The sequence below is a fragment of the Crocodylus siamensis genome, chromosome 11, assembly GCF_052110815.1.
Source record: "Crocodylus siamensis isolate JL-2025a chromosome 11, ASM5211081v1, whole genome shotgun sequence".
NCBI classification, from domain to species: Eukaryota; Metazoa; Chordata; order Crocodylia; family Crocodylidae; genus Crocodylus; species Crocodylus siamensis.
The window spans coordinates 22,977,119-23,004,405 of NC_143405.1; the positions used below are offsets into that span (position 1 = coordinate 22,977,119).

At 48.1% G+C, this 27,287-nt stretch overlaps 1 protein-coding gene across 3 annotated transcripts; it reads left to right on the top strand.

Moving 5' to 3' along the window:
• Positions 1–573: 573 nt before the first annotated feature.
• C11H3orf18 (chromosome 11 C3orf18 homolog) lies at positions 574–26,843 on the top strand. 3 transcript variants are annotated; one of them, XR_016438529.1, is made up of 5 exons: positions 574–1,091; positions 8,794–9,204; positions 13,925–13,950; positions 17,042–21,587; positions 21,686–22,053. XR_016438529.1 is itself a non-coding variant. In XM_090022449.1 (5 exons), exons 2-5 carry the CDS (start codon positions 8,971–8,973, stop codon positions 22,190–22,192), a joined length of 471 nt encoding a protein of 156 aa, XP_089878575.1. In that variant the 5' UTR covers positions 574–1,091; positions 8,794–8,970; the 3' UTR covers positions 22,193–26,843. The 3 variants fall into 3 exon arrangements, 2 of the variants coding, with proteins under 2 accessions (XP_089878575.1, XP_089878574.1); XM_090022449.1 differs by lacking the exon at positions 21,686–22,053 and adding an exon at positions 22,112–26,843 and having other exon boundaries at positions 17,042–17,171; XM_090022448.1 differs by having other exon boundaries at positions 17,042–22,053.
• Positions 26,844–27,287: the final 444 nt, after the last annotated feature.

The window sequence follows — 27,287 nt, forward strand, 5'->3', positions numbered from 1 at the left end:
GACTTCACATCTACTGCATAGTTGACTGTGATTGTGGGGGACTAAATTAATGACCCAAGTGGTCCCTTGTAGTCCTACATGTCCACTATACTTCAGTACAAAAAAGTTCAAAGTGCTTTAAAGATCCTCCAATGAAAGCAAAGAGGAAAAAATATTATGTATTAGCACTACCAAGGACCAGAGAAAACTGCACTGAGTGAAAGGCAGAATGGTTCTGCACTGATGGTGCAGGAACCAATGCCCTCTTGTAAATGAAGTTCCTGGTGATGCATTTCCCTGGCAAGAGCTGAGCAGGGCTGGCATTCCATATTCCTGAACCACTGGGAATACAGGGTGGCAAAACACCATCCCAATGAGGGCTCTGGCTGAGGCTCACGAACCCTTCCTTTTCCCTCTGCTCTGCAGAGCATCTGAGCAGCCTTCCCAACTGTCAGCACCGGGTGCTACAAATCCCAGCTTCCCACTGTTCAACCTCAGAATCGCCCTGCAGCGGCAACCAAACAGCTCAGGAGTGACAAGCAGCCTGGCCAACCCCAAGCCAGAACCCAATCCTCTCCCCACCAATCCCAAGCAGAAAGGAGATCAAAGCCCGAGATCAGAGAAAGCGGAGGAGAGGGTGGGCTGCTCCTGGCATCTTGGAAAATACAATGGCAAGTAGCACAATGACAGCAGCAGCAATAGGAGCAGCAGCAGGTCCCCTGTCTCCAGCATGGGCACTCTCAGTTCCACTTGCCTAAGGCTGCTCGTCATCCCTGTCGTCAGCCAAGAATTATCCATCTGCTAAGGTGGCTTTCCGGTATTCACTGGAAGCAGCTCTCTTTAGGAGAAGGCAATTGGTTTGCGTCCCCCAGCAAACACATCACAGAGACTTTGACACCAGGGTCCCACTTCAGGCGGGAGATAAGGAGGTCAGACAGACAGACAGACAGTACCTCTCCTGGGAAGGTGAGCAGTTACTGTGTCTGTGTGGACTCTGGGTACTCCTGCTGCCTGCCTGCTGGCTTGGGAGCCTTGGCCTAGGCTACTCTCCCAGTCTGAGACGGACGACTGGAACCAGAAGGGGAATCGACTCCTCATCTGGGAGGAATTAAGTAAGTGCTGATGTCACTGTTTTGTTCAGGCGCTGCAAGGAGGGCGGGAAACTGGGCACCAGTTTACAGCACTGAAAGTAGGTGGGAGGAAGGCAAGGGAGGGAGAAGAGGGGTGAAGTCAGAACAGGCTACTGGGATTCAAAGAGAGAAATGGGGAGAGCAAAAGCCTAAATCTGTGGTGACAGAAGCACAGATCACCCATCCACCACTGAAATGCAGTTACTCTCGGGAAGGAGTGTGGTAGTTATTTTATACCAAGTACTGTGTATTACACAATAATTTTTTAGAAAAGAAAGTGAAGAATCATTTCTGCACTGGGTGCTGCAGGGTGAAGGCTTTAAGACAAAAGGAAGCACCCAAGTTGGAATTTGTCTCGGACATTGTCTGATACAGGAAATGAGTATCCATCACTCCGTGCAGTGCTGCCACTTTTCCCTTATTCCACGGTCACATCCCAGCATGAATGGAATGAACTAAAGGCTAAATTCCATAGACCCCCCCAGCCGGAGGAACCCAATTTCTTGAGGAAAAACAAGATGCTATAACATGCTGATTTAAATCTATGTTGGTGAATGTTGTAAACCTTGCTTTATTTGGGGCTTTAAAATCTTTTTCTAGTTAAAATCAAGCTGTTGAACATTCCTTTATATGTGAAGTGTCTTTTGTAATACGGAATAATAGAAAATGTAATTGTATAAAGTCTAGTGAAGACCTGACAGACTCCCAGCAAACATACATCTCCTATGTCCTAAAAAATACATGGGAGATTAGGGCCTAGAAAGATTTATACAGCTGCTGCTTAAATAGAGAAGAGAAGGAAAGTGATCATCTTGCTTAGCAGGCAGATTTGCCTTCTGGGAAGCCTCATGATGCTGGGTATGAGTCCCATCAGTAATGGCTACTTTTGACAGATCTACAGCATTTAGTAACTTTTTACCATTCTGAACTGCTGTACATGAGTTAATCTGTTGAGGTGCCTCATGGTTCAAGCTGGGAGGGTCATTTTCTTGAACGAATTCAAAGGGATACCTCTGTAAGATGGGAAAGAACAGTGGCCTACTATGAAATTAAAGCCCTGAGCAATCTCTGCTGGGATTCTATTACCCTGATCATAGAATAATGGAAAAGGAGGGTTGGGAGGGACCTTCAGAGGTCATCTAGTGAGAGCAAATTTTTTGGCAGGTGTGGCACACATTACCCCTGTATTCTCCCTGAGTGCCACTCCTGTGCCCTCTCCATGCCCAATCTGCTGCTCTGCTCTCTGCCCCATCTGCCATGAGTGACTGGTGCCTCCTGAATCTGGGGGGGCACCTGCAGAAGCCGCTGACAGCGGCGGCCATGTCGGGGGGGGGCACCAACCCTACCAACAGCATTAGTGACGGCCATCAGGGTGGGCACTAGCCCCGCCAGGTGGGGCATGCGCAACCCTGTGCACCCCCTCCCAGTCGCCTATGCTGTCTGCTATTGTGTTGCCTATCCCTTCCCTGATTTATCATGTGCCACATACAGAGACTGCCCATGCCACTTGTGGCACATGTGCTGCAGGTTGGCCACCTCTGATATAATTCAATGCCTGCTCAAGCCAGTATCATCCCTATCCAAGCTGTAGATAGCTTGTTCCTGAAACTACATACTGGTAAATCAACCCTGTTGCACAACCTGGTGGCTGCCTATAAGTATATAAGGAGTGTACATCAAGATCTGGGGGGACACCTGTTCACCAGAGCGCCCCAAGGGATGACAAGATCAAAACGGTCACAAACTCCTCCAAGACCATTTCAGGCTAGACATAAGGAAAAACTTCTTTACTGTCCCAGCCCCCAAGGCCTGGAATAGACTGCCTCCAGACGTGGTGCATGCACCTATTCCAGACTCCTTTAAGAGACATTTGGACATTTATCTTGCTGGGATCCTTTGACCCCCAGCTGACTTCCTGCCCCTGGGACAGGGGGCTGAATTCGATCTCCTGAGGTCCCTTCCAGCCCTAATGTAGTTCCATAGATTTCATAGATTTCAGAGACAAGGCATATTGCCCAAAGACACCAAATCTAACCTGCCACAGGTAAAGCAGGGGAACAAGGGCTGTCAGTGCTGTGCTACCGCAAGGGTTGTTAAAATGCACTTGGGAGATCTGAGGAAGAGGACCATCTCCCCCACTACAGAGGAAAGCAAAAACCCCAGTCAGTATCAGTCTTCCTATGGAGTAAAATTCCTTCCTGATCCCAAATGTAGGGTCTAACCCTGAGCGGATATAGTAGGCAACCCTACAAAAATCATCTGGCTTCTCTGGTCCTTGAAACAGACTAGGGAAAGCATCTCCCCAAACCTTACCCTGAATAATTCATTGGCTCAGTAGCTGCTCTGGAGCCATCCCCAAATGTCTAAGGAAAATCAGGCTGGATCTCAGGTCTAGAAGCAAGGCATGAGCTAACATAAGCCAGAAGACAGAGTCTTCACTGCCTTTTGTTCCTGCCCCCATCCAACAGGGAGAGATGAAGGTCAAGGAGATCATTGAAACATCAGCTAACACCCCAGTCTTGTGGTGTGTGTTTATCAGTAAGGGGGATGGTGTTAGGAACTAGGGTGTGGGCAGTCAGAGGAGGTCACCTGATACATGAACAAGGTCCAAGTGCCAGGCTCCCAGGGAGCTAGGAGTCCAAAGCCAGTCAAAGGGAACTAGAAGCTGGTATCAGGGTCAGGGTGAGCCAGAAGTCTGAACCCGAGTCAAAAGCTGGAGCCAAATCAGGGTATGCCAGAGCCAGAGTCAGGGTGTGGTAACATTCAGAGCTGGAGCCACGTCAGGGCCAGAAAGCAAAGAATTAAAGTAAGGAAGGTCAGGAGAAAATTCCAAAGTCTTTGTCAAGACACAGTAGCTGGGCTAGCCTAGCTTTTAAATTTTGGAGTGAGGGTGGGGCCTGTTGCATGTAGCCTCAGGGAACTGACTGCCCTGATTGCCATGGTAGGACTGGCTGGACCCAGGGCACTGATCCAGGCTTGTTGAAGATGGCACCTGTTTCTCTGCAGCCTCAGGATGAACTGCCCTGATCCTCTGGTTGGGACCAGCTGGACTCTGATATGGCCTAATTACAAGCGAGATGGAAGTCAGTTCAGTGGATGCTTCATCCCACTCTCAGTGATGTACCGTGGGTCTCCAGCACCCAGGGCCTGCACACACCATTCCCCTCCAATCCTTTTCATAGCAATACTTAAAGTCACATTGTGTGATAAGAACTCTTAAGGGCCTAGCTGGCACCCCCACCCAGGCCGGTGGCCATGCCCCCCCCCCGCCCCATCAGTCCACCACTGCCCACTCCCCCGAGAAGGATAGTGATTAAGGCACCAACAGATATATAGGTGTATGATTGTGCCATAGTGGGTCATGCAGGCCATGCCAATGACTGGCCATTGACATGATGGTTTAAGGGGAAACCACAAGCTCTTGCACTGAAAACACATATCTCATGAGCCCACAGTGACCAAATGCCATGTGTTACAAGTGGTTGATTTACAAAGCATGTTTCTTTTTGGTGACAGTTCCCGCAGCAGCAGAATGAAAATATACCAATATAGCAGCAAATATGAATACATCCTTGCCCTTTTTATCCAGATAACACAAAGCACTTGGACAAGTACCATTGTCCTTGTCATAAATGGGAGAAAACTAAAGCATACCCATGACATGAAAACTAAAATTGAAGAAGCCTGGAGTCTTAGACTTGAATCAATGGCCAGTTTTTCAGAGGTGTTGATCACTTGCAACTCCTACTGTAGTCATATTTTGAAAATTCAGGCCTTAGGGAAAAGGCACAAGCTGTCCTGACTCCCAGTCCTACTAGACCTCAGCACAAAGAGACCCTGACAATATAAAAACACATTTGTTGATTGAAACATAGACAGTCTTGAGGCCAGGTTCTTGGCTGCTGTTGTCAGTGGAGCTACTCCAGTTCACCAGCAGTTCAAAATCTGGTTCCTGTGCTGGTCCTTCTGTCTCCTGTGTGTATGGAGTACACAGAAATAGAATGTACTAAAGCTATATATGATGTAGTGCAGGCTCTGGCCACACAGCACATATCAAAGCTGCTCTAGTGTTGGACCATTTTCAGCATCATCAGGAGAAGACCCGTTCATCCACAAAGAGCCCATCATTGTAAAAGCTGGGTCCCCCATAGAACCTGTAATACATTATCTGGCTGACAATCAAGGGAAGCTTAAGCTAGCTAAGCTAGAATGTGGCTTCAGAAAGGAAATATTATAATATGGCTTCTGAACTGGTCATCCAAGTCGTGATGGGTCTCTAACATTGTGAAAAATCCAGTGTTGATGGGGCCATAGGAGAATGCAAATCAAAGCCATATAAAGGAAACCTAATAAGGTAACCTCCCCACTTAAAAAAAAATATGCTTTTTGGAAATACTTAGCCAATTTGTAGCTGCCTCTGTGAGATGGCATGGCCGTACTACTATATTCAGAGAAGAGATGCTGATTTACTCTAGCAGAAGATATACCCCCTAATTAACTATTGACTGGGAATGGGTTGGCACCAGTTATAGATCAGTCAAAATACGCAGAACTCTGGTGATGACAGTGCGTGTGCATGCATGTCTAAAGCATGATGCTGGCCCCCAGACTGATTTTTGGAAACAGCCTCTGGTTTTAGAACCAAACCAAAACTACAGTTTCAAGTATGAGTTGTATGAATTCCAGATCCAAGTTTTGTAGCAACCCTAGTATATGAACTTTGTTTAATTCTTTAATACCTTGTTTGGGTTTTTCTTTAATTACTGTCATTAATAATTTCCCTGATTAGCACAGATGAATGAATCTCTCAAAAGGAGCTCCCCAGCCTTCCAAAGCCCATTCATTATTTCCCCTTCTTTTTCCTGAGCTGCCGTTACAATCATGAACTAGGTTAGGTTCAGCAGGAGGGAGAGGAAATAACTAGAACCGATGTGCTCAATAGGCCTAGACAATGAACATTATTTCATCAGTCCTCAAGCTACATGAAGATGAGCTTCATAGTTGGGTGGATGCCTACAAGGGTAGTTGTGGTCCACCAGATTTGTTTAGTAACATACCAGTGCCCCAGCATGATATACGAAGAGAACAGTGTCAACAGAAGTGTTGTTTTTAAGACAAGACAAGACCATTTTCCTAGCGACACGTGGGAGTCTGACACTTCCTCTCCCCCTAAGACATCTAGAAATCTGGAAGCTTTTGCTTCAGGGAGTTGTTCTGGGAATTATGGAATATATGCTCAGAGTGCATTGCAACCTCTGTGATAGAATAGAGAGCATATATAGATGCAGCACAAATGGCATTAGGAACAGGATGACTACAGCAGATACGCTACAGCATGGCTATTTGCCCTGAGTAATTTTGTTACTTCTATAATTAATGACAGATGCTGATCACTTTGTATAGTGTATTTCTGGGAAGCACTCAGAACCCCACAGCAACAGGGACTGGATAGGAAGAAGGAACTGGATCACCTTTGCAGTTCCAGCCTCATGTCCATCTTTACCTCTCCATCCCAGAAGTTTAACAGCTTACATGGCCTGGTGCGCATGCACACACCCCTCAACATTTCACAAGCCTTTGTGAAATTAGGTCTTAAAAAAAACAAAACACCCCAGTGGCTTTTCCAAGGACTTATAAAGTCTCCAAAATATTCCCTCCCCTCAGATATATCCACATCTAGAATTTGAACAGAAATATTAGGTACTGAAGTGCTACAGGTCTATGTTATTATCACTCTTTAAAGAACCCTTCAGATCCACTCCATTCTTAGGATTAGGGAATTACAGTTTCCTGTTTCTCCTACCACCAGTACACCATAGGAGAAGTAAGGCAATCTCCATCCCCAAACCATCTTTTTCAACCAGTCAATTTGTGTCATTGGACTACTTTCAGAATTGGGTGCAAGAAACCTGGCCTTGAAGCAGTGGCATAACTAGGGCAGAGGAACTGGGGTAGCTGCCCTGGGTGCCAACTGAGGGGGAAGGACCAGGGAGGAAGAGGGCAGGAGGTGGAAAAAGCTGTGGCTACCACAAGGTTGTGCCATAGGTGCAGTATCACTGCTGCCTCTGTGCATGACAGCCATCTAGGCAGCCAGCCACATCATTACACCTTTGCCTTAGAAAAGGGTTATGCAGATGCATTTCTTGCTGCTGAATTTATTAGTTGCTGTCCAAATGAACAAATCCTTTAGAAACAGGTGATTAGCAGCCACCAGTTACAGACTGCATTTGAGTGGGTTGACCTCTGTTTGTTCTGGTAACTTGCCAAATATCCCCTGAATTAAGCTTCTTTATAACATTTGGTGAAAAAAAAAATATTGTACCCACTCCCTCCAAGAAAATTGCCTTATCAGGGCCTGGAGCGAAGGGTTAAGAAACAGTAGTGGAGGTAATAAGTACAGCATCTTCTCAAGGACTCTGTCAGAACTGGACAAAGAATGGTTTTGGCTTGCTAGAACACAGCCTCAAGCTGGTGTGCTTCACATCTGTTATTTTACCCTTTCCCTCCAATAAGTTTCATTCCATCTTTGTACTCGTCTCAGTGGGAAAAACAGGAAACAAATCAGGAGACTTAGGAACATGCTGTTCATACTGGTGAGGGCAGCCCTGCCCCTCTTGGAACCAGAATAGATATATTCATTTGCAGTACAGTCTGTATATCAGGAATTGGCAGCCAGACAGCTCTGCTAAGTGCCCATGAGAAGGCAGAGCTGGAACAGCAACAGGAAAACTAAATCAGCAAGAGTTTGAGAAGGTACAAAGCAACAGAATTCAGTTATAGGTCGACTTTGGGTGCCTTTGGGAGCTCCTCTTGAGACTCCCTATCAGGTGGTCAGTTCTCACCATACTTCCTCCTCTCGTCTCCCCAACCCAGCTTCAAGTCAGGCATAGAAGGAAATTCCACAAAAGGGAACATGTGGAGGAGCCTGGCACACATCGGAGTCTCAGCATGCGGCCTCTGAGGCTTCTTCCTGGCTGATCTTAGTTCACTTGAGGACTGTTAGTCTCTAGTTCCTAGTTCATCCTAGTTCACCTGGTCTTACCCCAGCTGCCTTCACCTTATCCCTTCAGCCAGCCAATCTTCTAGCCAACTGGTTCCCAGCCCAATAACCACCAGACTCTGTCATTGGACTCCTTTTATCTGTAGCCCTAGCAAGGCTTGCATCCTGGCTGGGCAGTGGCCAGCTACCTAATTAACTGTTTTCTTACCAGTTGTGGGTGAGGCCCATAGGCCTCTCACCAACCAATTTTGAGAAAATGAATACTCACAGCTCCCACTGACTTGAGCTGAAATTGCAGGGTGCTCAATGGGCATGTCTACATAACAATTAATGTGACTGAATATACTCCAGGTCAATTTGAGCCAGAGTAAACTAATCTGAATGTCACTATCTACATATGCCTTTCAGTGCAATAATTTACTGTGATGCCAGATACCACTTATCTGGTGGGACTATCCAGCAGTACAGCAAATTAGTCTCCTGCGCAGTAAAGTGTCTCACATAGACATGCTCAGTACCTTTGAAAATTTGGCCCTTATCTTAATTTAGGTATCCTGAAAGACTCTAAACATTATTTTCCAAATAAATGACTGCTTTGGAAGATGTAATGGCCAGGACTATCTCTGTGACTTTCACAGAACATCTGTATATCAGTAAAGTTTTGTCTGCATCTCTTTTGCACAGGAAGAAGCCAGGAAGTTTCCCATGAAGGAGGTCCATCAAAGAAAATGCTACAGAGTAACTTTCACATGAGCTTCCTTGATAGTAGAGAAGACACTATGCTTTTTAACTGAAACTGACGAGTCTTAAGTAGGTGGAGACAACAGTTCAGTGCAAGAGGAGGTGGGACTCTTGTCCAGGATGAGTTACAGCACATCCTCTGTACATAATTTGTACCACACCAGCACTACCACCTCTGAACCTGATCCAGGGACAACTGTGGATGGGACTGTGCCAGAAACTGCTACCATAAGCCCTGAGACCACCAGCTTTAACAGCACCAAGATCCCTGATGTGGCCAGCAGTGGGCCTGGCATGGGCACAATGCTGCTGTCATTTGGAATCATTACAGTGATTGGGTTGGCTGTAGCTATGGTAAGAGACCTACTACCTATTTCCCTCTCTAAAAAGAGGGAATGTGGCTCTGATATATCCATATCTGTTTTGATTCACATCACTTGACCAAACTGAGAAAGAACCGCTACATCAAAAACCATGCAACAGTGCTGGGAACAAGAAGTTTCTCAAGGTCCATCAATTTTCAGTCACCAGTGCTCAGAAAGAGTTAAGCCTGGGAATAGTCCAGGTCCCCCCGAGCAATGATAATCCTAAAAAACTGCTCAGTAGTGCTAGGAACATCCTGGTTTGGTTCTAGGCAGAGTGCTTGGCTGGGCTAGGGGGATGCCAAGAACCAATTCCCATAAGGAATATTAGCATTTTATTTTCATAGTGTTGGGGAGTTTATGTAAAAGGTAATGAAGTAGTCTGCTTTCAGTTGTAAATCTGGAATAACTCCTTTGAGTGGACCTATCTACATGGGAACCCTTGAGAAGGTTAATCTGAAATAATGTTTTAAGTGGATTAGTTGAACCATATTAAAGTTTGGCATGGACACTCATTTAGATTGGGCAAGAGGTAGGGCAGCATAGCATTTCAGAGACTAACTGGTTCAGAGAGCTTGAGCTTTTTCGTAGTTTTAGTAGCATCTGAGGAAGCAAGTCGTTGCTATGAAAACTCAAGCCTCACCTAACCAGTTAGTCTCTAAGGAGGTCTTTACACATGCTCCAGGAAGAAAGGGGATGCTTTTATTAGAGTGACTCTCAGGAGCCACTCTAGTTAAAGTGCCCACAGCCATAGGCACTGAATACATGGGAACCCGAGGGCCCTGGCCCCATCGGGAAGAGGGTGGGGTGACCACCTGTCCCTAATTTGGCAGGATGGTCCTGAAATGGGAACATCAAGTCCCAGTCCTGGGCTGCATGACTGCCGGACAGCATTTGTCTAGGATTCGCAGTGTCATGTAGGGATCCAGTTTTTGTGTTCACCATGGAAAAAACACAGGAAGCAGCAGGTTTCCCCTTGCAGGCTGGCAGAGTTCCAGCCTACAAGGGGTGCCGGGAGTGGGATGTAGGAAGCACCATGTGCATGTGTGCCCATATGTATGTGGCCAGGAATACAGCCCCAGGCAGCAAGGGAGTAGCTCCCCTAGCTGCCTCCAGGTAAGCCTATGGGGGAGAACAGATTAAGGCCGCCATAGTAAGGGAGGGAGTGGGGCAGGGGCTGCGCCTGGGGGGGGCACTGCCCAGCCAAGGCGATGCATGGGGCCCAGGCCTGAGGCAGGGATTTGGACAAAGCCACAGGTACATGGGGTGGGAAAGGGCTGGCTCCCTGCTGCTGTGTGCACTCCTGAGAAGGGGGAATGAGGGGGCACATATTCCCTAGATTTGTGCACGGGGCAGAGGCAGATACAGGCTGCCTTCTTTTGCCTCGGGGGTCCCCTGGCCTTTTGCCCTCCCCCTATGAATTCTGCACTGACCACACTACCATGGCAAGGTGCCCCCTACCTGCCTGGCAGCAGCAGGAGTGGCCGCATGGAGTTGTGCCCCCCGTTGCTGCTGGGGAGCAGGGGACACCTTCTTATGGCAGTGTAGCCAGCACAGGGCTCCCAGGGGGAGGGCAGCAAGGCAGAAAGCCCTGAGCCTGCAGCAGGCAGCCTGCATCCATGCTGCTAGGTGGGGCAGGGGGAGACATCATCTAAGGCCCCCCTGGCAAAAAAAAAAGGTCAGCGCCTATGCCCGCAGCAGCTTATGTATTCAGTGTCCCATGCTTCAAAATGGTGGCAGGAGCACTTTTACTGAAGCTCATTCAACAAGCTTTAGTTAAAGAACCCCACCATCATTTTGAAGCATGAGGACACTGAATATGTGACACCAAGGCTGCTGGAGCATGCTAATTAGCACACTCCAGAGACACGATTAATTGAGTTTGCTTCAATTAATTTGCTCTCAGGAGCTGCTCTAATTAGAATGCTTGCAGCATCTTATATATTCACCATCCTGCATTTCAAAATGGTAGAGGGGGCACTTTAACTAAAGCTTGTCAAATGAAGTTTAGTTAAAGTGCCCCATTGCGGTTTTGAAATGCGGGACGCTGAACACCTGAGACACTGCAGCCCACTGGATTAAAATGTTCCAGGAGGTACCAGGTGGGAGAAAACATCCTAGGGTTGCCATGCTCTCCCCTAGCGCGTCCTACCATGCCAAGTTTGCGTTAATGCACCCTTGTTCTTGCCTGCCACATCTTGATCTTATGAAAGTTAAAGGGAGGTTACCTCTCGTCTTCCTGGTCACGGTTCCTACTACCCCAATCCTTGTTTATACAATGGGGTTCCGAACACCCCAGCCTTATGGGCTATGCATGGCTCCAACCACCCGCGTGCCATGCCCCAAGCCTCGCAGATGTACCGAACGTTGTTTTGTGTATCTCACTCTCTGAGCCCCACAGGCGCTCGGGCTTTCCACAGCCCTCTTTCTGGGGCTTCTCGCTGCCCCCCCCTCCAGGGCTTCTCTGGGGTCTCCACGCAGCCATGGCTCCCCTATGAGGCCTCCTCCATCCCCTTATAGCCTCACCCAGTCCTCCAGTCGTAAACTGTCAATGCAAATTCAAGCCCTTTGGCTATAATGTAAACCTAAGCCATAATCACCTTCAAGTCTGTCACTGGGTTTCTCCATCTCTCACCCGAACAACTGCCTGTGCTTTCTAGCCTCTTCCTTTTTCTCACTCCGGCAGAGCTCATACCCCTATGGCTGCTGGCAGGCAACTGCCTGCCTGGCTTCAGCCTGGGAGTTATATGGGAGCCAGGCCCTGCCCCTTCCGGTCCTCTGACACCTACCGGTTACCCTGGCAACCCACAGCTGGGCTCCTCACTTACGGCCCCACACGTAGCACACACCTCAGTGCCCTGCTACACAGGAAACTCAGTTAATTGACTCCAGCAGACTCAGTTCTAATCAGAACATGTCAGAAAATGCCCATTATAAATTAAAAGTGACCATAATTCAGTTTAGCTGAATTTACTTTGGAAGAGATTTAAACTAATATGAACTGAAGCCACCCTAATTCTGAATAAGACTGTCCACATGGAGGTATAATGGGAATCTGTGATCTGTCACTCAGTAGGTGAGTTGCTGAACTGGAGGGGGAATTCAACACTTCTGATTCCCCCTGTTTTGAATATTATATGTGCTGAGTAAAATTGTGGAGAAAGCCTCAGTGATGGGAGTCTTGTGGAAATTCTGATGGACACAAACTTCAACATCTCATGGATGGGGTTGAAAATTTTACTCATAGCCTGCAATAAAAATCTGCAGCAGCTGGTTCTACTGATTAAATTGTTGGGAGTTTTAAGAGAAATTGGCCTTCAAATAAAGAATTGATTCTTCTTGTTCCCTTCCACTTTCTGCCTAACAGGTGAATGAGCTTATGATCTGATTCCCCTTCCAGTTCAGCAACTCACCTACTGAGTGACAGATCACAGATTCCCGTCTCTTTGCTGCATATTCCTCTAATCAGCAGCAGATAACAACAGGTACCCTTTGTGGTAAAATAAGAATGTAAAACATGAAGGGCCAGGTCCTCAGGTGGTCTAAATAGTCATTGCTGTCCAGCAACCAACAGAGATACTAATCTATGCTATCTAAACAGCTGACCTTCCATGTGGTTCAGTAAGTCACAGGATTTACATTGATATACCAAAAAAACAGGTTGTGGCCCCCTTTTGATGTATAGTGACTACAGATATTGGTGCTTCCCTGTCTATGGGAGCATCTACACATGAAAATAATCCAGGATCAGTTTACTCTAGAGTACACATTCAGGGTCTCAGGAGCAGATTTGCTGTTCATGGCAGCCATTTGCTTCTGCCCCTGCCGGCCCTGAACTGGCCCCCTGCAGCAGCCAGGAGGAGCTCTAGGCTCCCCCTGGGTGCTAGCTCAGGGGCTCACAGAGAGCACATGGCCAGGAGACAGTGTCTCCTGGTGGGGGCTGCCTATTGCTGGGGCGGGCTTTGCCACTGGAGCCCTGGCAGGGACAATGTCCCCCTGACCTGGCAGCAGGGAGCAGGGGCTAGGGAGCAGGGGCTGGGGAGATCTTTATCTCCCAGCCTGATCTCCACAGTCATGGGGCCCGGGCTGGCAGATCCTTCTTTCCCAGTGCCAACTCCATGATCGGGGTCAGCATTAGGAAAGAAGGATCTCCTAACCTGGATCCCATGGTGGGACTTGGGCTGGGACATAAGAATCTCCCAGCTCTAACCCCATGATTTTGGAGTGGGGACTGGGAGCTCCCTGCTGCCAGGGCAGAGGGACATTGTCCCCGTGCCCTGGCTGTAGGCAGCTCCCAGGGACAGGGAGCAATCTCTGACCCCCTGCTGTTCAGCTGACCAGGAGCACATTTGATCCCAGTCAGGGGTCTATACTACTAATGCGCTACTGTGCATTACTAATCATGAGTAAATTTGCTACTTGCATTTGCAGGTAGCAAATTTACTCATGATAAGAGCCAATTACTATGCAGTAAACACCTGCACATGTAGATGTGGAAGCTTACTGTGCAGTAATTAGCTCTACTGTGCAGTAACATGTCTCATGTAGATGCGCCCTGTTATTCTCAGATTCTCAGCTTTTCCCAGCAATCCCTTCCAGATGTCTGTTGGGCTCTTCCTTTTCTGGACTAGACATGTCCTATTCAGAAGCCCAGAGGTCTAAGCTGTGACACTCACAGAATTGTCATAATGGCATTTCTTTTTTTCCTCTAGGTTCTGTACATCAGGAAGAGAAAGAGGTATGTGCTGTCTGTTTTTTGGGTGGAGCATTTTAATACTTCACAGCTAAGGCCAGGAAGTCTCCAGCCAACAGGGAGGCTGCAGAGGGTGGTCCCTTTGAGAACAAGACCTGCTGGGACCAACTCTAGCTGAGCCACTGAAGAAGTAGGAGAGAGCAACTGGTTTACATTGTGTATTAGGCTGCCTTTTAAAACCAGCTCCTGAAGGGTTCCCCTACAGTTGTGGTCCACTGCCTGTGGGATGAGGGTTTCTCAGAACTTCTTACCATTCATGTCTGAGGTGGGCTAAGGAAAAGGGCAGAAGGCAGGGTAGATTTGAACATTACAGACTAAGACAGAGATGCATAAGCTTTCATAAACAGAAGCTTACTTCATCAGATCCTAAACAGGCAGGAGGCCTGTGTTGGTATAAAGAACCTGCGGCCTGTGTAGCACTGAGAGCAGTGAAGGTCTGTTAAATTCCAGTTAGCCCCAACCCCATGTTTGCAGAAGGGACTCTGTTCCAGCGGGCTGCTTCAGTGATATTTCCTTGTAAGGTACATCTATACTGCAATCACAGCAGTGACAACAATGTGGTACAGAGATACCAGAAATAGTAGTAAACTACCACTGTAGCTGGGACAGATTGCATCTTAGTACAGGCTAACTGAAGGTGCTTTTGAAACAAGTTTTGCAGCCCACTGGAGCTTCATGCTACCATGACCAGACTGTTAACAGTCCCCAAGCTAGCTAGTTCAATAGGGGTGCACCAATATATCAGTCCATATTGGATCATCACTCATAAAAGGAAAATTAACATTATCAGCAATCAGCTTTTTTTGGCCAGTGTAGCCAATAATGTCACCAATAAATGCTGTGTGCATGTGGGCAACTCATCTGTTGGATGCAGCGGGGCAGGGAGAGTGGCATCTCCCCACTGTTGCATGTGCCACGAAGGGAGGCATGGGGGGCATGTGTCCCCCAGATTTGTACACAGGATGAGGAAGGGCTGCCCACTGTAGGCTGGGGACCCAGGTCTGTGCCAGCCTCTTCCTGGTGGGGGGGCTGGGTTAGTTCTGCACTGGGGCATGCAGGAGCGGGGGGGGGGGGCAGTGGTGGTGCTGGGAGGTGAGGCTATGTGGGGGGGCTATAGGGAATTTTTGGGAGGCTACAACTTACCCTTTAATCACCCCTCCCAGTGCCACTGCTACCTGCTCCCCCTCCCCCCCAAGCACAGCCCTGGCCCAGCCCCCAACACTGGGAAGAAGCCAGTGCAGCCCCTGGCTCCAAGCCAGCAGCAGGCAGCTTGTCCTCACCCCACGCAGAAATCCAGAGGGGCCACATGCCCCCCACGCCCCCCACAGGGGTGAGCACAGCCTCTCCTGGGGGTGAACCCCCTCCCTGCCATACTCCTTGGACAAGCTGCCTAAAGCTCTGCTCCACTACCAGTGGGGGCACATTCACTGCCCTGCCTTGGCAGCGCATGCCCCTGTCCCAGTCCCACTTCCTCCCTTCCCAAGGGGGCCTTAATATGCCCCTGCCCTACCCTCCACCCCTTCCCTCCCACAGACTTATTGACTGGACGCTGCTCTCCAGCTGGCTGTGCTGCATATCAGATCAGAATCAGCCGATATGGCTGATTAATAATCAGCCATTGGTATCAGCCAAAAAAAATCTTTATTGGTGCACCCTTATAGTTCAGTGCTGGCTCAGGTGTCTCCGTTTTCCACTGCAGTCACAGTAGCATGCCCTATGTCTGCCAAACTCCAGCTCTTCAAAGCTTCGGCTCAGTATGGCAAGTGTGGGGAGTCTAACACCCCCTACTTGTCTATGTAGTCCTGGAAGGAGTGACGGATGGCAGGTTGCACTCTGCTATTCCCAGGAGAATCCTATTTTGCACAGGCATTAAGCTTCCTAGCCTGAGACTTACTGGCTAGTTTTCCTACTAAACTCACTGCTGGAAATAGAGATGTGGGAAGAATACAGGGAAAGATTCTTCTTCTAGATTCCTCTGCCCTTTTTAATGGATGGGCACTTAGTTTGTATCTGTTGTGGGCAGCACTGCTCTTGCTGACTGCTGTTGGCGGTACTGGGCTGTACACAAACCTGCCTGATATATTTCTGCCAACTGTGAAATTTCCAAGCTGGTCTCTAAATCTAAAATTTGGAGGCTGAAGCATTTGGCCTGTAAACATAAAATTGCCAGAGCTGATAACTTAGTTGGCAAAGCCCATTTGGAAGCAGGAGGAGGGTGTGCTGAAAATGTGTCAGCCGAGTGTTTGCCAAGAGGGATATTTGCGGTTGCTCTGCCAGGAACAGCTCTGTAATCCATTCCACCCAGCACAGTCACACTCATAAACTGCAGCCATGGTCACAGGCAAGGACTCCAGCACAAGCACACATGCATGTCTGAGGATAGCAGTCACTTCCATTGCTATGTGATCCAGGCCAGGATGCAGGGCAACCCTTTGTGGTGATATCCAGCAACACAGCTTAAGACAGTCTGGATACCACAAAGAGCAACAAAGTCTCTTTAGATCCAACTGATACCCCAGGTCCTCTCTGCAAAGACTGAATCCAGACCTGAAGTACAGCCCTTGCCCACTTGAGCTGAAAGTGTAATTCGTTCAGCAGGGCTAGTCATGATTGTGGAGGGGAGGGACAACATGGTTAGCCAGTATGTGATGGCTCACTCCCAGCTGCGCCTTCCCAAGTGAAGCCTGTCCTGTATCAATTCCCTGTAGAGGCCACTGGCACATATATAACAGTTATCCCCACCAGATATTAATGGTTATTGAACCTTGGGACTTCAGAATAGGCATTTTCTGCTTCAGCTTGCAACGCAACTGTTAGTTAATAACAGGAGTAGATTCTTACCCTCCCAGTGAGTTGTAGTTATAGCAGAATCCCTTTGCTTCCTAATAGCATGAGACAGTACTGAACAAAAGCTCCCTTGGGTTCACATGCAGCTGTGGACACCCAGCCTGCACGCAGCTGCTCAGCGGAAGGGTGGAATGGGGAGAGGCTCACCTAGGCTGGGCTGGGGTTTCCATCTCTTTCCCCGTTTAGCAGCTGATTTTCATGTAACCCTTTGCCCTTCTTCCTCTGGCAGGTTAGAGAAGCTGCGGCACCAACTCATGCCCATGTACAACTTTGACCCCACAGAAGAACAGGATGAGCTGGAGCAAGAGCTACTGGAGCACGGGCGAGATGCTGCATCTTTGCAGGCCTCACAGAGCAAGGCAGGCATTGTCTACAGAAGACATTGTACATTGTCTACAGTCATGTGGCTCTTCTCTTCTCCAGTCTGTGCAGCGATGAGTGGTGGTTCTGTTCTCATGACTGGCACATGCATTGTATTTACTGTAGGATAATGCCCTTTCTGTGAGGCTGTGTTGATCAGGCCATGCAGGAGCTTGGGTGGGCTTCTCTAACCCATGTGACTCCCTTGAAGTTGGGAGGTGTGAGCAGCTTGGAGGGTCAATGGGGCAAGTGCCTGTCATTACTGGGTAGCGGTGGGAGAAAATTACGCAGAATCTTGTCTGCTAGGAGGCTGGGAGGTTTCAGCAGTTTACTGGAGGTTTCAGCAGTTTACTGGATAGGTTTACTATAGCTCATTTCTGGAGATGCCAAAAGGTCTGAGGAGGTTATTGGATAGAGTTGACCTTGGATGGGGGGGGTGTTAACAGACAGAGATCCCCAAATGCATGAGGGTGGCATATTTGGCTCACACCAAAGGACCTAACTATTTATAAACTACACATAAGGAACCTAACCCCATTCTTTGTCCACAAGTCAGCTGTGGTACAAGCATATCTTAGCACAGGCCTTGTTGTGGGAGGAGCAGTCTTCAATGTATTTATTACCATAGCTGTTTTTTCTTGGCACTAGCTCCAAAGGGCACAAGATCAAAGCTTGAATTGAAGAACTATGATAACTTGTGTCTCAACTTGGCTAGCTAGGGTCCATGTCTCTAGACCAGCTGAGTACTGGGGCCAATGTGGCCTAGACAGAAGAAAGGGAAGTAAGTTTCATCTTTTGCTCAAGTGAGAAGGGTTTGTGGATTTGTATCCACAAGACATGAGTTGTACCGTCCTGGCTGCCATGAAGCTCTGAGTGGCTGTGACGTGCAACCTCACTGACAAATCCACTAACTAGTTAATAAAGTGCTTAGACCCAAGTGGGTTTGTCAGTTCTATTCTGTTTCTGCTGGTGTAGTCCTAGCAGCCTTCAGAGAGCTCCATGCCAGTCTGCCAAGCGCACCAGGAGGTGGAAGAAGTGGGAAGGGGGCTTCCTCGTATGGCCTTTGGCAAGTTTCACAGCATTTTCTGTTTTCTTTGTGGAAAAGAGTTCTTCTAAAATGCAGAGCCTGCAGGGACAGCTGGAACAGGTATGTCTCCCAGCCAACAAGGTGACTGCAGCTCCTCTGTAGAGCAGACGTTGCTCCTTTCTTACATCTTCCTCAAGTGCTCCATGCAGCCTGTGGCGCTCTTCCCTGTGAACCTTTTTCTTGGGGGCAGGGAGTTACTTTGTAGGCCTGTCAGTTTTCATGCACATACATTTCACTTAATATTTTTAACTCATCTGTAGCAGATTTGAAAGAAACAGGAAATACAAACAAGTTGTAATGCCAAAGGCTTTTTCTCAAGGCAACTTTCTCCCTTCACCCATTGAAGCACAACTGTGAGATGTAGCAGTAAACTGTCGTTGTGCAGGTGGGAAACCCTAGAGCTATCAAGTAAACAGTAGTGATGTTTGCTGTTCTTTCTTCTCCTTCAGAGAGTTGCCATGGTAAATCCTTCTTCAAGAATTAACAGGGATAAACATAGGGTAGAGACAGAGATGAACTAGAAAACTTGATTCAATTCATGGAGACTTTAGATGCAGGGTTTTGGTGGCACCAGTGCATGAATAAAGGCCAAGGATGAGAACTGGCCCAAAGTCTTGATTCAGGTACCAACTCACTTCCCCCAAAACATGGGGTGTCTGTTCAGACCTGGCTCAACTTGGGAGCTACAAGGGATGGAGGGTAAGGCAAAGAAGACTTGTGTTCATTTTAGATGACTTTAGACTCTTGCATAACTTACTTTTGGTTGTAGTACAGTTTGTGGGTGGGTGTGGGCTTGTATGCACATGCCCACATGTGCTGGGGTTGATTTTTAGTCATAGAGGATTGTGTATTGAATATTTTGATTATCATGAATCAGAAAGTAATATGTAAAGGAGGAGTTCTGACTACATGCAGTGCGTGTAGGGGCAAACATTAAATGCATGGATTATGCATAAGGGGTGCATCTACACATGCAATTAATTTGAAACAAATAATGGCATCTGTTGCATTGGCATTTATTGCTCCCAGGCATACCATTTGAACATGTGCCCAGGACTGCAGCACACTGAGCCAGGTCAGAGCAGCCCCAGCTGGCAGGGGACCCAGGGCATCAGCCTGCTAGCCCAGGGCTGCTACAACCCAACTCAGTGTGCTGCATATGGGTTGGCTGGGGTACAAGGGTGCTCCAGCATGGGGCTAGCCAGCAAGCAGCCCCTGCACTGAAGCCCTCATGCCCCAGCCAGCCACATCAGTGTCTACAATGTGCGCTGCTGCACACACACAAAAAGTCTCCACAGCACAATAGTACTTATAGTACTACCCTGCTGCAGAGTTTATTAGTTTCCTGTGGCCTAATATGGGCATATGTGTAGACATTGAGATATTTACTGTGGAGCTAATTGGTCAACTGCAGTAAACATCTTGTATAGATGCACCCAAGATGCATAAAAATGACTCATCTAAGTAACACATGGAGAAGATCACCACAAACCATCCAGCCTCAGACTAGTGCATCTCTGCTATTTAGTAGGACTCCCTGGATCTCCATGGAGGCACTCCAGAAGGACTCTCTGGATCCCCATAGGGTCTCTTGCCCCACAGCTACCGTTGAAATGAGAATGGCTATTTTAACTGTTTAAAATAACAAGGGAATCAATCCAACATGGAAGGCAGTTTTGCACATAGTTGATTCCATGGGACCACTGAGGGAAGAGTCTTTTAGTTTTGCAACATTTAAGCGACAGTCCTGTACATATGAACTTCTACATAAAGGATCGATAAAGTGAGGCAATAAGACTCACAAAGGGTACAGGAGATAGAAAGCATTACACGTTGCTAATCCATGCAGGCCTGGATAAGCTACACCAGGGGTCAGCAAAGTATGGCCCGTGGGCTGACTCTGGTCTGTGAAGCCTTTGGATACAGCCTGCAGAGCTGTGGCTTTGGTAACAGTCAGCCTCAGGATGGATGGGGGAGCAGGGCTCTACCTATTCTGCACTGCAGCTGGGTGCCTGGACTTATGTGGGAGGGAGGCACTATATTGTTCCACAGCCTCACACAAGGAGAAACAGCAGAGGTGGTCAGGTCCTAGTACCTGCACTCCTTAGACCCAAACTGGGTCATTCTGGCTCCCCAAACCCTGATCTAGATCCAAGGGTCCAGGGTATGGCTCCTGTGACTTCAATATCTGGCTAAATATATATTTGTGTCTGCGGCAGGACACTGTTGGTGCCTGCCACTTTAAGGGCTGGGTCAGGCATCTAGCAGGTGCTTGATGGCAGCAGCCATTTTGAGAACCTAGTATATAAAGGCTGCAGTCTGTTGCTACCAGCCCAGGCAGAAATATTGCCTAGTTGAGCTGCAGCAGAAACAACCTTGGAGATAAGGGCAGGAACTTATGGGGATGGTTTGGAAGCTCCTGGTCCTCAGCATGACCTAAAACTGTACCCTGTCAGGGAAGGGTGGCTTGGTAGGGCTCCTAGTGGTATGTGAGCCCCCAGGGAATGCCAAGCCAGTTATGACCCTGGTGAAAGGTGGGTAGGGGTGCCTTAACCCCAGCCCCCACATCCTAGTGGGGTAACCTGGCAAGGAGGTCGGCAGGACCAAAGGGAGTCCAGAGGGGGGCAAGGTGCCCAGAGCAAATGGGGGCAAGGAACCCAGAGTTTGGCAAGGGGCATGGAGCCTAGTGATAGGTAAGGAGCCCAGAGGGTTGGAGCCACAACTGTGTGTGAGGGGCATGGAGCCCAGTGAGAGAGGCCAGAGTTAGGGGCTGGGATATGGTTACAACATGTGGATGGCATCTGCGAGGCTTGGGCTGCAGTATAGGGGAGGAACAGAGCCACAGATACCGCCTGTAGTATCGGGGCAGTAACAGGCAGTCTCCTGCATTATACCAACAGTTTATGGAAACAACAAAGTCGTGACAGACAAATCTGGGCAGATTGCCCAAAAGAAATAGGTGGGCAGTCCGGCATGAGATCTGGCCCTGAGCTTGCCCCCTGTTACAGTGTCACACTCGTTAATCACAGTTTTTCTAACCAGTATAACCCAGGGATGTCAAACTTGTCTGGCCTTGTGGGCTGAATGAGTAGCACAGGCCCTCTTCACAAGCCAGATCAGGCCCACAGGCCTCCTCTCCTCCTCTTCTTCCTCCTGTCTCTCCCCCTCCCACAGCATACCTGATCTGGTGATTGCTCCATCCAGTCTAAGACCCATGCTGTGTGATGGGCAAATCCTGGAGCAGCTAGAATATGCACCCCATGAAGCGTAGTGGCCACCCCACTTGGACTGCATTGCATGTGGTACCCACCCCAGCACCCCTGGGACTGTGCCGTGTATAGTACCTACTCCAGCCAGTCTGGGACCTGCACTGCACACTGCACCTACAAACACTGTGCAGTGTGGGTCCCAGACCAGCTAGAGTAGGTACCATATGCAGCATGTGTCCCAGAGTGGGTGCCATGTCTGGTACAGTGTCCACTATGTGAAGTGTGGCTGTTGTTCTGGTCAGACCATCACACATGATGCCCATTCTAGCCACTCCGGGATCCATGTTCCAAGCCATGCTCCTAGACATGCCATTAGTTCAAGAATGCTGGGGGAGAGGAATGGGGAATGGGAAGGGAGGGAAGGGAAAAGAAGGCAACTGGCCCCATGCCACTGGCATCCACTGAGCCCCTTGTGAGTCTGATCAAACCCAAGGGCAGCACTGGTGGCCCAGATGGTGGGGCTCTGTGGGCGAGATGCAGCCCATAGGCCTTATGTTTTACCCTCCTGGCACGACCCTTGTGAGGGGATGAATCCATGTATGATACCTTGCAGCATATCCCACCTTTCTCTGCTTCCTTGCAGATTCTTCTGACAAACCAAGGAGCCCTCCAGAGACCCAGCCGTCTTGTGTTTACAGATGTTGCTAATGCCATCAATGCATGAACAATACCGGCCCCTGCTTTGGGACTGTGCTGAGATTGGACAGGATATAGCCAAAGAACCAACCAATTAATAACTTACTACAAGCATGGGTGACATCACTGAGCCCAGCTGATTGCCCCATTGGTTTGTGTTGCACCTGGGGAGAAAGTGCAGGGCACTGAACCCACTTCAGGAAGCAAATACTTGATGGTGGCTGCAGCAGTTGTTGATGCATCCATTGCCCCTTGAAAGTCCTGAACTGCCATGCCCAGATCTCAGGGGTGATGGCAGTAGGCACTCTCTAAGTTGTGTGCTAATGGAGATGCAAATGTTCAGAGATGAGTTGGTCTCTGAACAAATTAATTTGAACTGAATACAGGGGTGGGGGGAGGGGTGTATATGTTCAGAAGGGTTCTCCCATTGGCTTTGTGTCATAACATCCCCGGAAGAGTCCTGCAGTATGACACTAGCATCTCCCCACCAGTGGCCTGCAGAGGCAGCAGCTTTCAGAGATGCTTGAGGGATGGCAGAGTCCCCTTGAGCCGGGAGCTAGGGCAGCCTGCTAGACAACATCCATGAGCATGCAATACTATCCCCAGGGGTGAAGATTGTCCCCCTTGCTTTTAGCACCACCCTTGGGCCAAGGGAGTTGTTCATAAACATATACAGAGGGTGGTGTCAAAGACTTTCAGCCTGGCCATTACTGGCTATAAAGGTGAACTGAAGGCTTTGGAAAAATAATTGATTGATTAAATGTCAAAAGAGAAAATGGTTCAATGTCCTAAATCAGTGATGCGGCAAGGCTGCAGGGGGACCCGTTCAGCTACTAGAGGCCAAGAGCTCTTATATCTGCCTGCAAAACCACCTCTTGCTGAGACACTGATTGATGCACCATAGGGCAACTGGGGGGGAAGGGGCAGTAGGTCAGCTGCCGCAGATTTCACATTTTTGGACAGGCACAAATATAGCCACCACAGCAGTGGTAGCTGAATGCACCACTCCAATCCGCACTGCAGCAGCCTGGGTGCTGCCCTGTGCATTGCAAGTGCCCTGGGCTTCAACCTGTCCTACTAAGCCTGTGTTGATGCTGAAACACCACAGTGCCTGAATGATTAAAATGGATGCTGATATTATCCCATCCACTCCTCTACTTTGGCTGAGAAAAGCCCCTTCAAAGCCAAGTCTTGAGGGGGAAACAGAATCCTTTTTTGAGGAGAAATATAGGTACATAGGCTTAAAATTAAACATTAATACACCTCCATCAGTAGTTACTGAAAATCTAAGCATTATTTATGTACCCACCAGAAGCTGCATTTAAGGTTCTTTGCATCTGGTACTGAAGCAGGCAACTCTCTGCCATGTGTCCAGCAGAATACTCCACTTTAAGAAATGGCACTGCATCCACTGATGCAGAAGTGCAAGTTCAGACTTGGGTCTTGGTGGGCAAAAACAGTCCTTCAGTTCATCTTTAATGCTGAAGCACCTCTCCTGCTGCAGTGCCTTCAGCTGATACCAGAAGGGAAGAATGCCAAAGATAGAACCTATGGGCTGAAGCAGTGTCATGGATCATGATGCAGCTATGCTGCTTTGGACACCTTAGCTTTGGGTAGTACAGAATGGGTGATCTCATATGCAAGCATTCGGGCAGTCACCAAGAGGAAGTGCAATTAGACAAGCAGCCAGTAGGGGAATGCCAGCAGTGAGCGGCAGGCCATGTATGGTGTTGCGATAGTTTTACAGAGGTCCATGTAGAGGAATACCGTATCTCTGAAGCACAGCTATTTGGCACAAGATAGGGCTGTGCAAAGAAACCCCAGCTAGCTCTAAATGAGTTAGTTTAGGTACTGGAGGGAGCATGAGCCACACTGTACTCTATCCAGGCTAATTACCCCTTTACCCATGTTCTTCAAGATGTCCAAATCTTAAGGCAATCACCCCATCTTCTCTTTCCCTTCCCAGCTATGAAACTGCAGTGGGACTCTGAGGAAACCTAGAAAATACGCGTGCAGCTACCTATTCATCACATGCTGACCTCTGTGCCTCCTTCCACCTGCTGGGTAAAAGTCCCATTTAATATATTCATGGAAGAGGTAGACTTAAATTTCCAAACGAGTGCGTTCCTTTGGGTTACTCTGGGTATATGCACCAAATCCAGCTGTTCCATATATGCAGTGCTGGCATAGATGCATCAGCACTGTCCAGGTACTGATCCTCTACTGGGTTTTCTGGCATGCATGCCTTTGTCAGCCAGACCTGGATTTTATCTGTGAGCTCAGCTAGGAAGAGAACCTGCTCCAGGGCTCAGAGTAAGAAGCTCACTTTTTGCAGTGGCAGCCACAATTTGAATGTGTTCCTAGAAAGGATCATTGTGCAAGGAGACATGGGCTGGAAAAGGGTCTAACAATTTGGGCTTCTCAACATAACTCCACCAGTTGGAGTCTGCCAGCCAGTTTACACTCCTTCAAATTATTAGTTTGTATTTTGCCCCCTTTTGCAAGTGCTAAGACCTGCTTATCTGCCTACTTCTATAGTGCTGTCTTGTGAGAAGTCCTTATAGAAACATCTCACCCATCCTTACCAGCATTGCTCACCTCACTGAGCATTGTGGGATCAGACCTTCCCCCCTCCCTCCCCAATTTTCCCTTTATAGTTAAAAGCTTGAGGACTTGAGGATCCTGTTTGCACCTGTGGGTCTTTGGCTGCTCTTGGAAAAGGACCTCAGCATACAGCCAGACAACACAACTGGAATCATGAGAAGGCAACCCAGCGCCTCAGCTCTAAGCTACTTGGAGTGAGAGCACTAATAAGGGATTGCTGATGACTTGGGGGTGGGGGTGTGAAAACAGTGGGCTAGAGCATCAGCTGGTGTAACTTGGCCTAGCTCCACTGGCCTCAATGGAGAGTGTGCACGTGGCTTCAGAAAATCTACTCCAAGTTATATAACTTGAAGAGCTGAACCAGATACATCACAGCATGCAGCCACCAGAGATCTAATATCGTTTTCAGTCAGGTCAGGAGTAGTAGCCAGCAGCTGCACCAGAGTCCTCCCAGGTAGACTTCAGCTTCAGCTGCAAGGAAGCTTTGATGCTTTTAGGACTACAATATTCTGCAGTTAAAAAAAACAAAACTAAATAAAATTGGAGTAATGGGGCAAAAAACTAACAATTTTGAAAGAATGATTATCAAAAACATGGCATTTTAAATGACTATGGAAAAAGGCAGCACACTGTGAGATGCTCAGAACCCAAATCCTTGCCCCACTCAGGCAATTGCAAGCTCTAGGCCAGGGGTGTCAACCTTACCTGACCCCGCTGGCCAGAGGAGTGGGGCAGGGCTTGGCCATGGATCAGATGGGGCCCATAGACCCCTTCTCCAGCCCTCTTCCCCTCAGGAACATATCTGATCTGGTGGCTGCTCCATCTGGTCGGGACTTGCACTGACAGCACACATAGCAACCCTGGTTAAACTGCACTGCTTGCGGTACCCACTCCAGTGGCTCTAATACTGTGCCACATTGCAGATCCAGTCCAGGATTCATGTTGCATGGTGTCTGAAAGCACTGGGTGCATCATCCTGGACTGGCTGGAGTGGGTATTGCATGTGGCATGTCTCAGAGCGGGCACCACATACAGCACAGTCCAGCTGGGGCAGCCACCATACACAGCGCAGCTGCTGCTTCAGCCATACTGCACAGCATGCAGTGCCTGTTCCAGCCACTCTGGGATCTACGGGGCACAGAGTGTGGGTCCCAGACTGGCTGAAGCCACTGTTGGAACAAGTATGCTGGGGGAGTGGGAGAGAGTTGTGTCCTGCACCTAACCTGCAGACTGGCCCCATACCATGTGTGGGTCTGATCAGACCCAAGGGCACCACTGCAGGGTATGGATGGTGGGGCTTTGTGGGCCAAATCCAGCTTGTGTGCTATTTGTTTGATGCCCCTGCTGTAGGCCAAAGCATCTGCCTGCCATTCATCTGGTATACAACACACGTCTGCCCTGTGATATTACTAAGGTACATATTAATAATATGTACAGGCATACCTCGGAGATATTGCGGGTTTGGTTCCAGACCACCGCAATAAAGCGAATATCGCAATAAAGCGAGTCACACGAATTTTTTGGTTTCCCAGTGCATATAAAAGTTATGTTTACACTATACTGTAGTCTATTAAGTGTGCAATAGCTTTATGTCTAAAAAACCCAATATACATACCTTAATTAAAAAATACTTTATTGCTAAAAATGCAAAGTGAGCAAATGCTGTTGGAAAAATGGCGCCGATAGACTTGCTTGACGCAGGGTTGCCACAAACCTTCAATTTGTAAAAAACGCAATATCTGCAAAGCACAATAAAGTGAAGCGCAATAAAATGAGGTATGCCTGTATTTAAGAAGCTTAAGGCGGAAATGCCATTCAGACATTCCTCTGGTATACACAGGCTCTGCCCTCTGCAGGAAGCCCTTACATCAATGAAATGCAACTATGAGGCTAAAAGAATATTACTAGTATTTGCTGGATTTCTACTCTAGTATTCTTTTAGTGTAATTCCACTTCCTTACCCAGTACTTGAAAATATACATAGCATTTAGTAGAAGCATTAAGATGTAATTGAACTCAAGTGTTTCTATGTTTTAAGCATTCAGATATAATTAAAGTATTTACATGAAATCCGATATGATTGTTGGTCTTTTCTCCTCCCATTTTTTTTTCTAGGAAGAAAGGTTGAGGACATCTATCCAATGCCAATGAATCTGTGCTTAGAGCTGTATACTTTATACTTGAGGCAAAACTCTCTTATCCCCAGCAGAAATAGCAAAGAAGTTATAGGGTTTTTGGCTGTAGCTGTGTTGGTCTAAGAACACAGGCAGGCAAGGTTCTTTGGTTAGATGTGATATATTTTGTTAGACCAACTGAATAGTTGGAAAAAAGTTCATAGCAGGTTTTTGGGTGCAGTCACCCTTCTTCAGGCCTAGGGAGTCTCTGCTGGTCTGAGACTCCAAGAATGAGAGAAGCCGAAAGATATCACATCTACTCAGAGAAACTTGCTTTCCAATGCATGTGTGGAAAATTGAGGAAATAGTCTCTTCAAGATTGAACAGGCAGTGTTTCTGCGTGTG

Excerpts from the sequence above, each read along its gene's own strand:
- C11H3orf18 (XM_090022448.1), top strand. The coding sequence starts at position 8,971 with ATGAGTTACAGCACATCCTCTGTACATAATTTGTACCACACCAGCACT. Across the intron at positions 9,205-13,924 it reads TTGGGTTGGCTGTAGCTATG|GTTCTGTACATCAGGAAGAG; the intron begins GTAAGAGACCTA and ends TTTTTCCTCTAG. Across the intron at positions 13,951-17,041 it reads TACATCAGGAAGAGAAAGAG|GTTAGAGAAGCTGCGGCACC; the intron begins GTATGTGCTGTC and ends TTCCTCTGGCAG.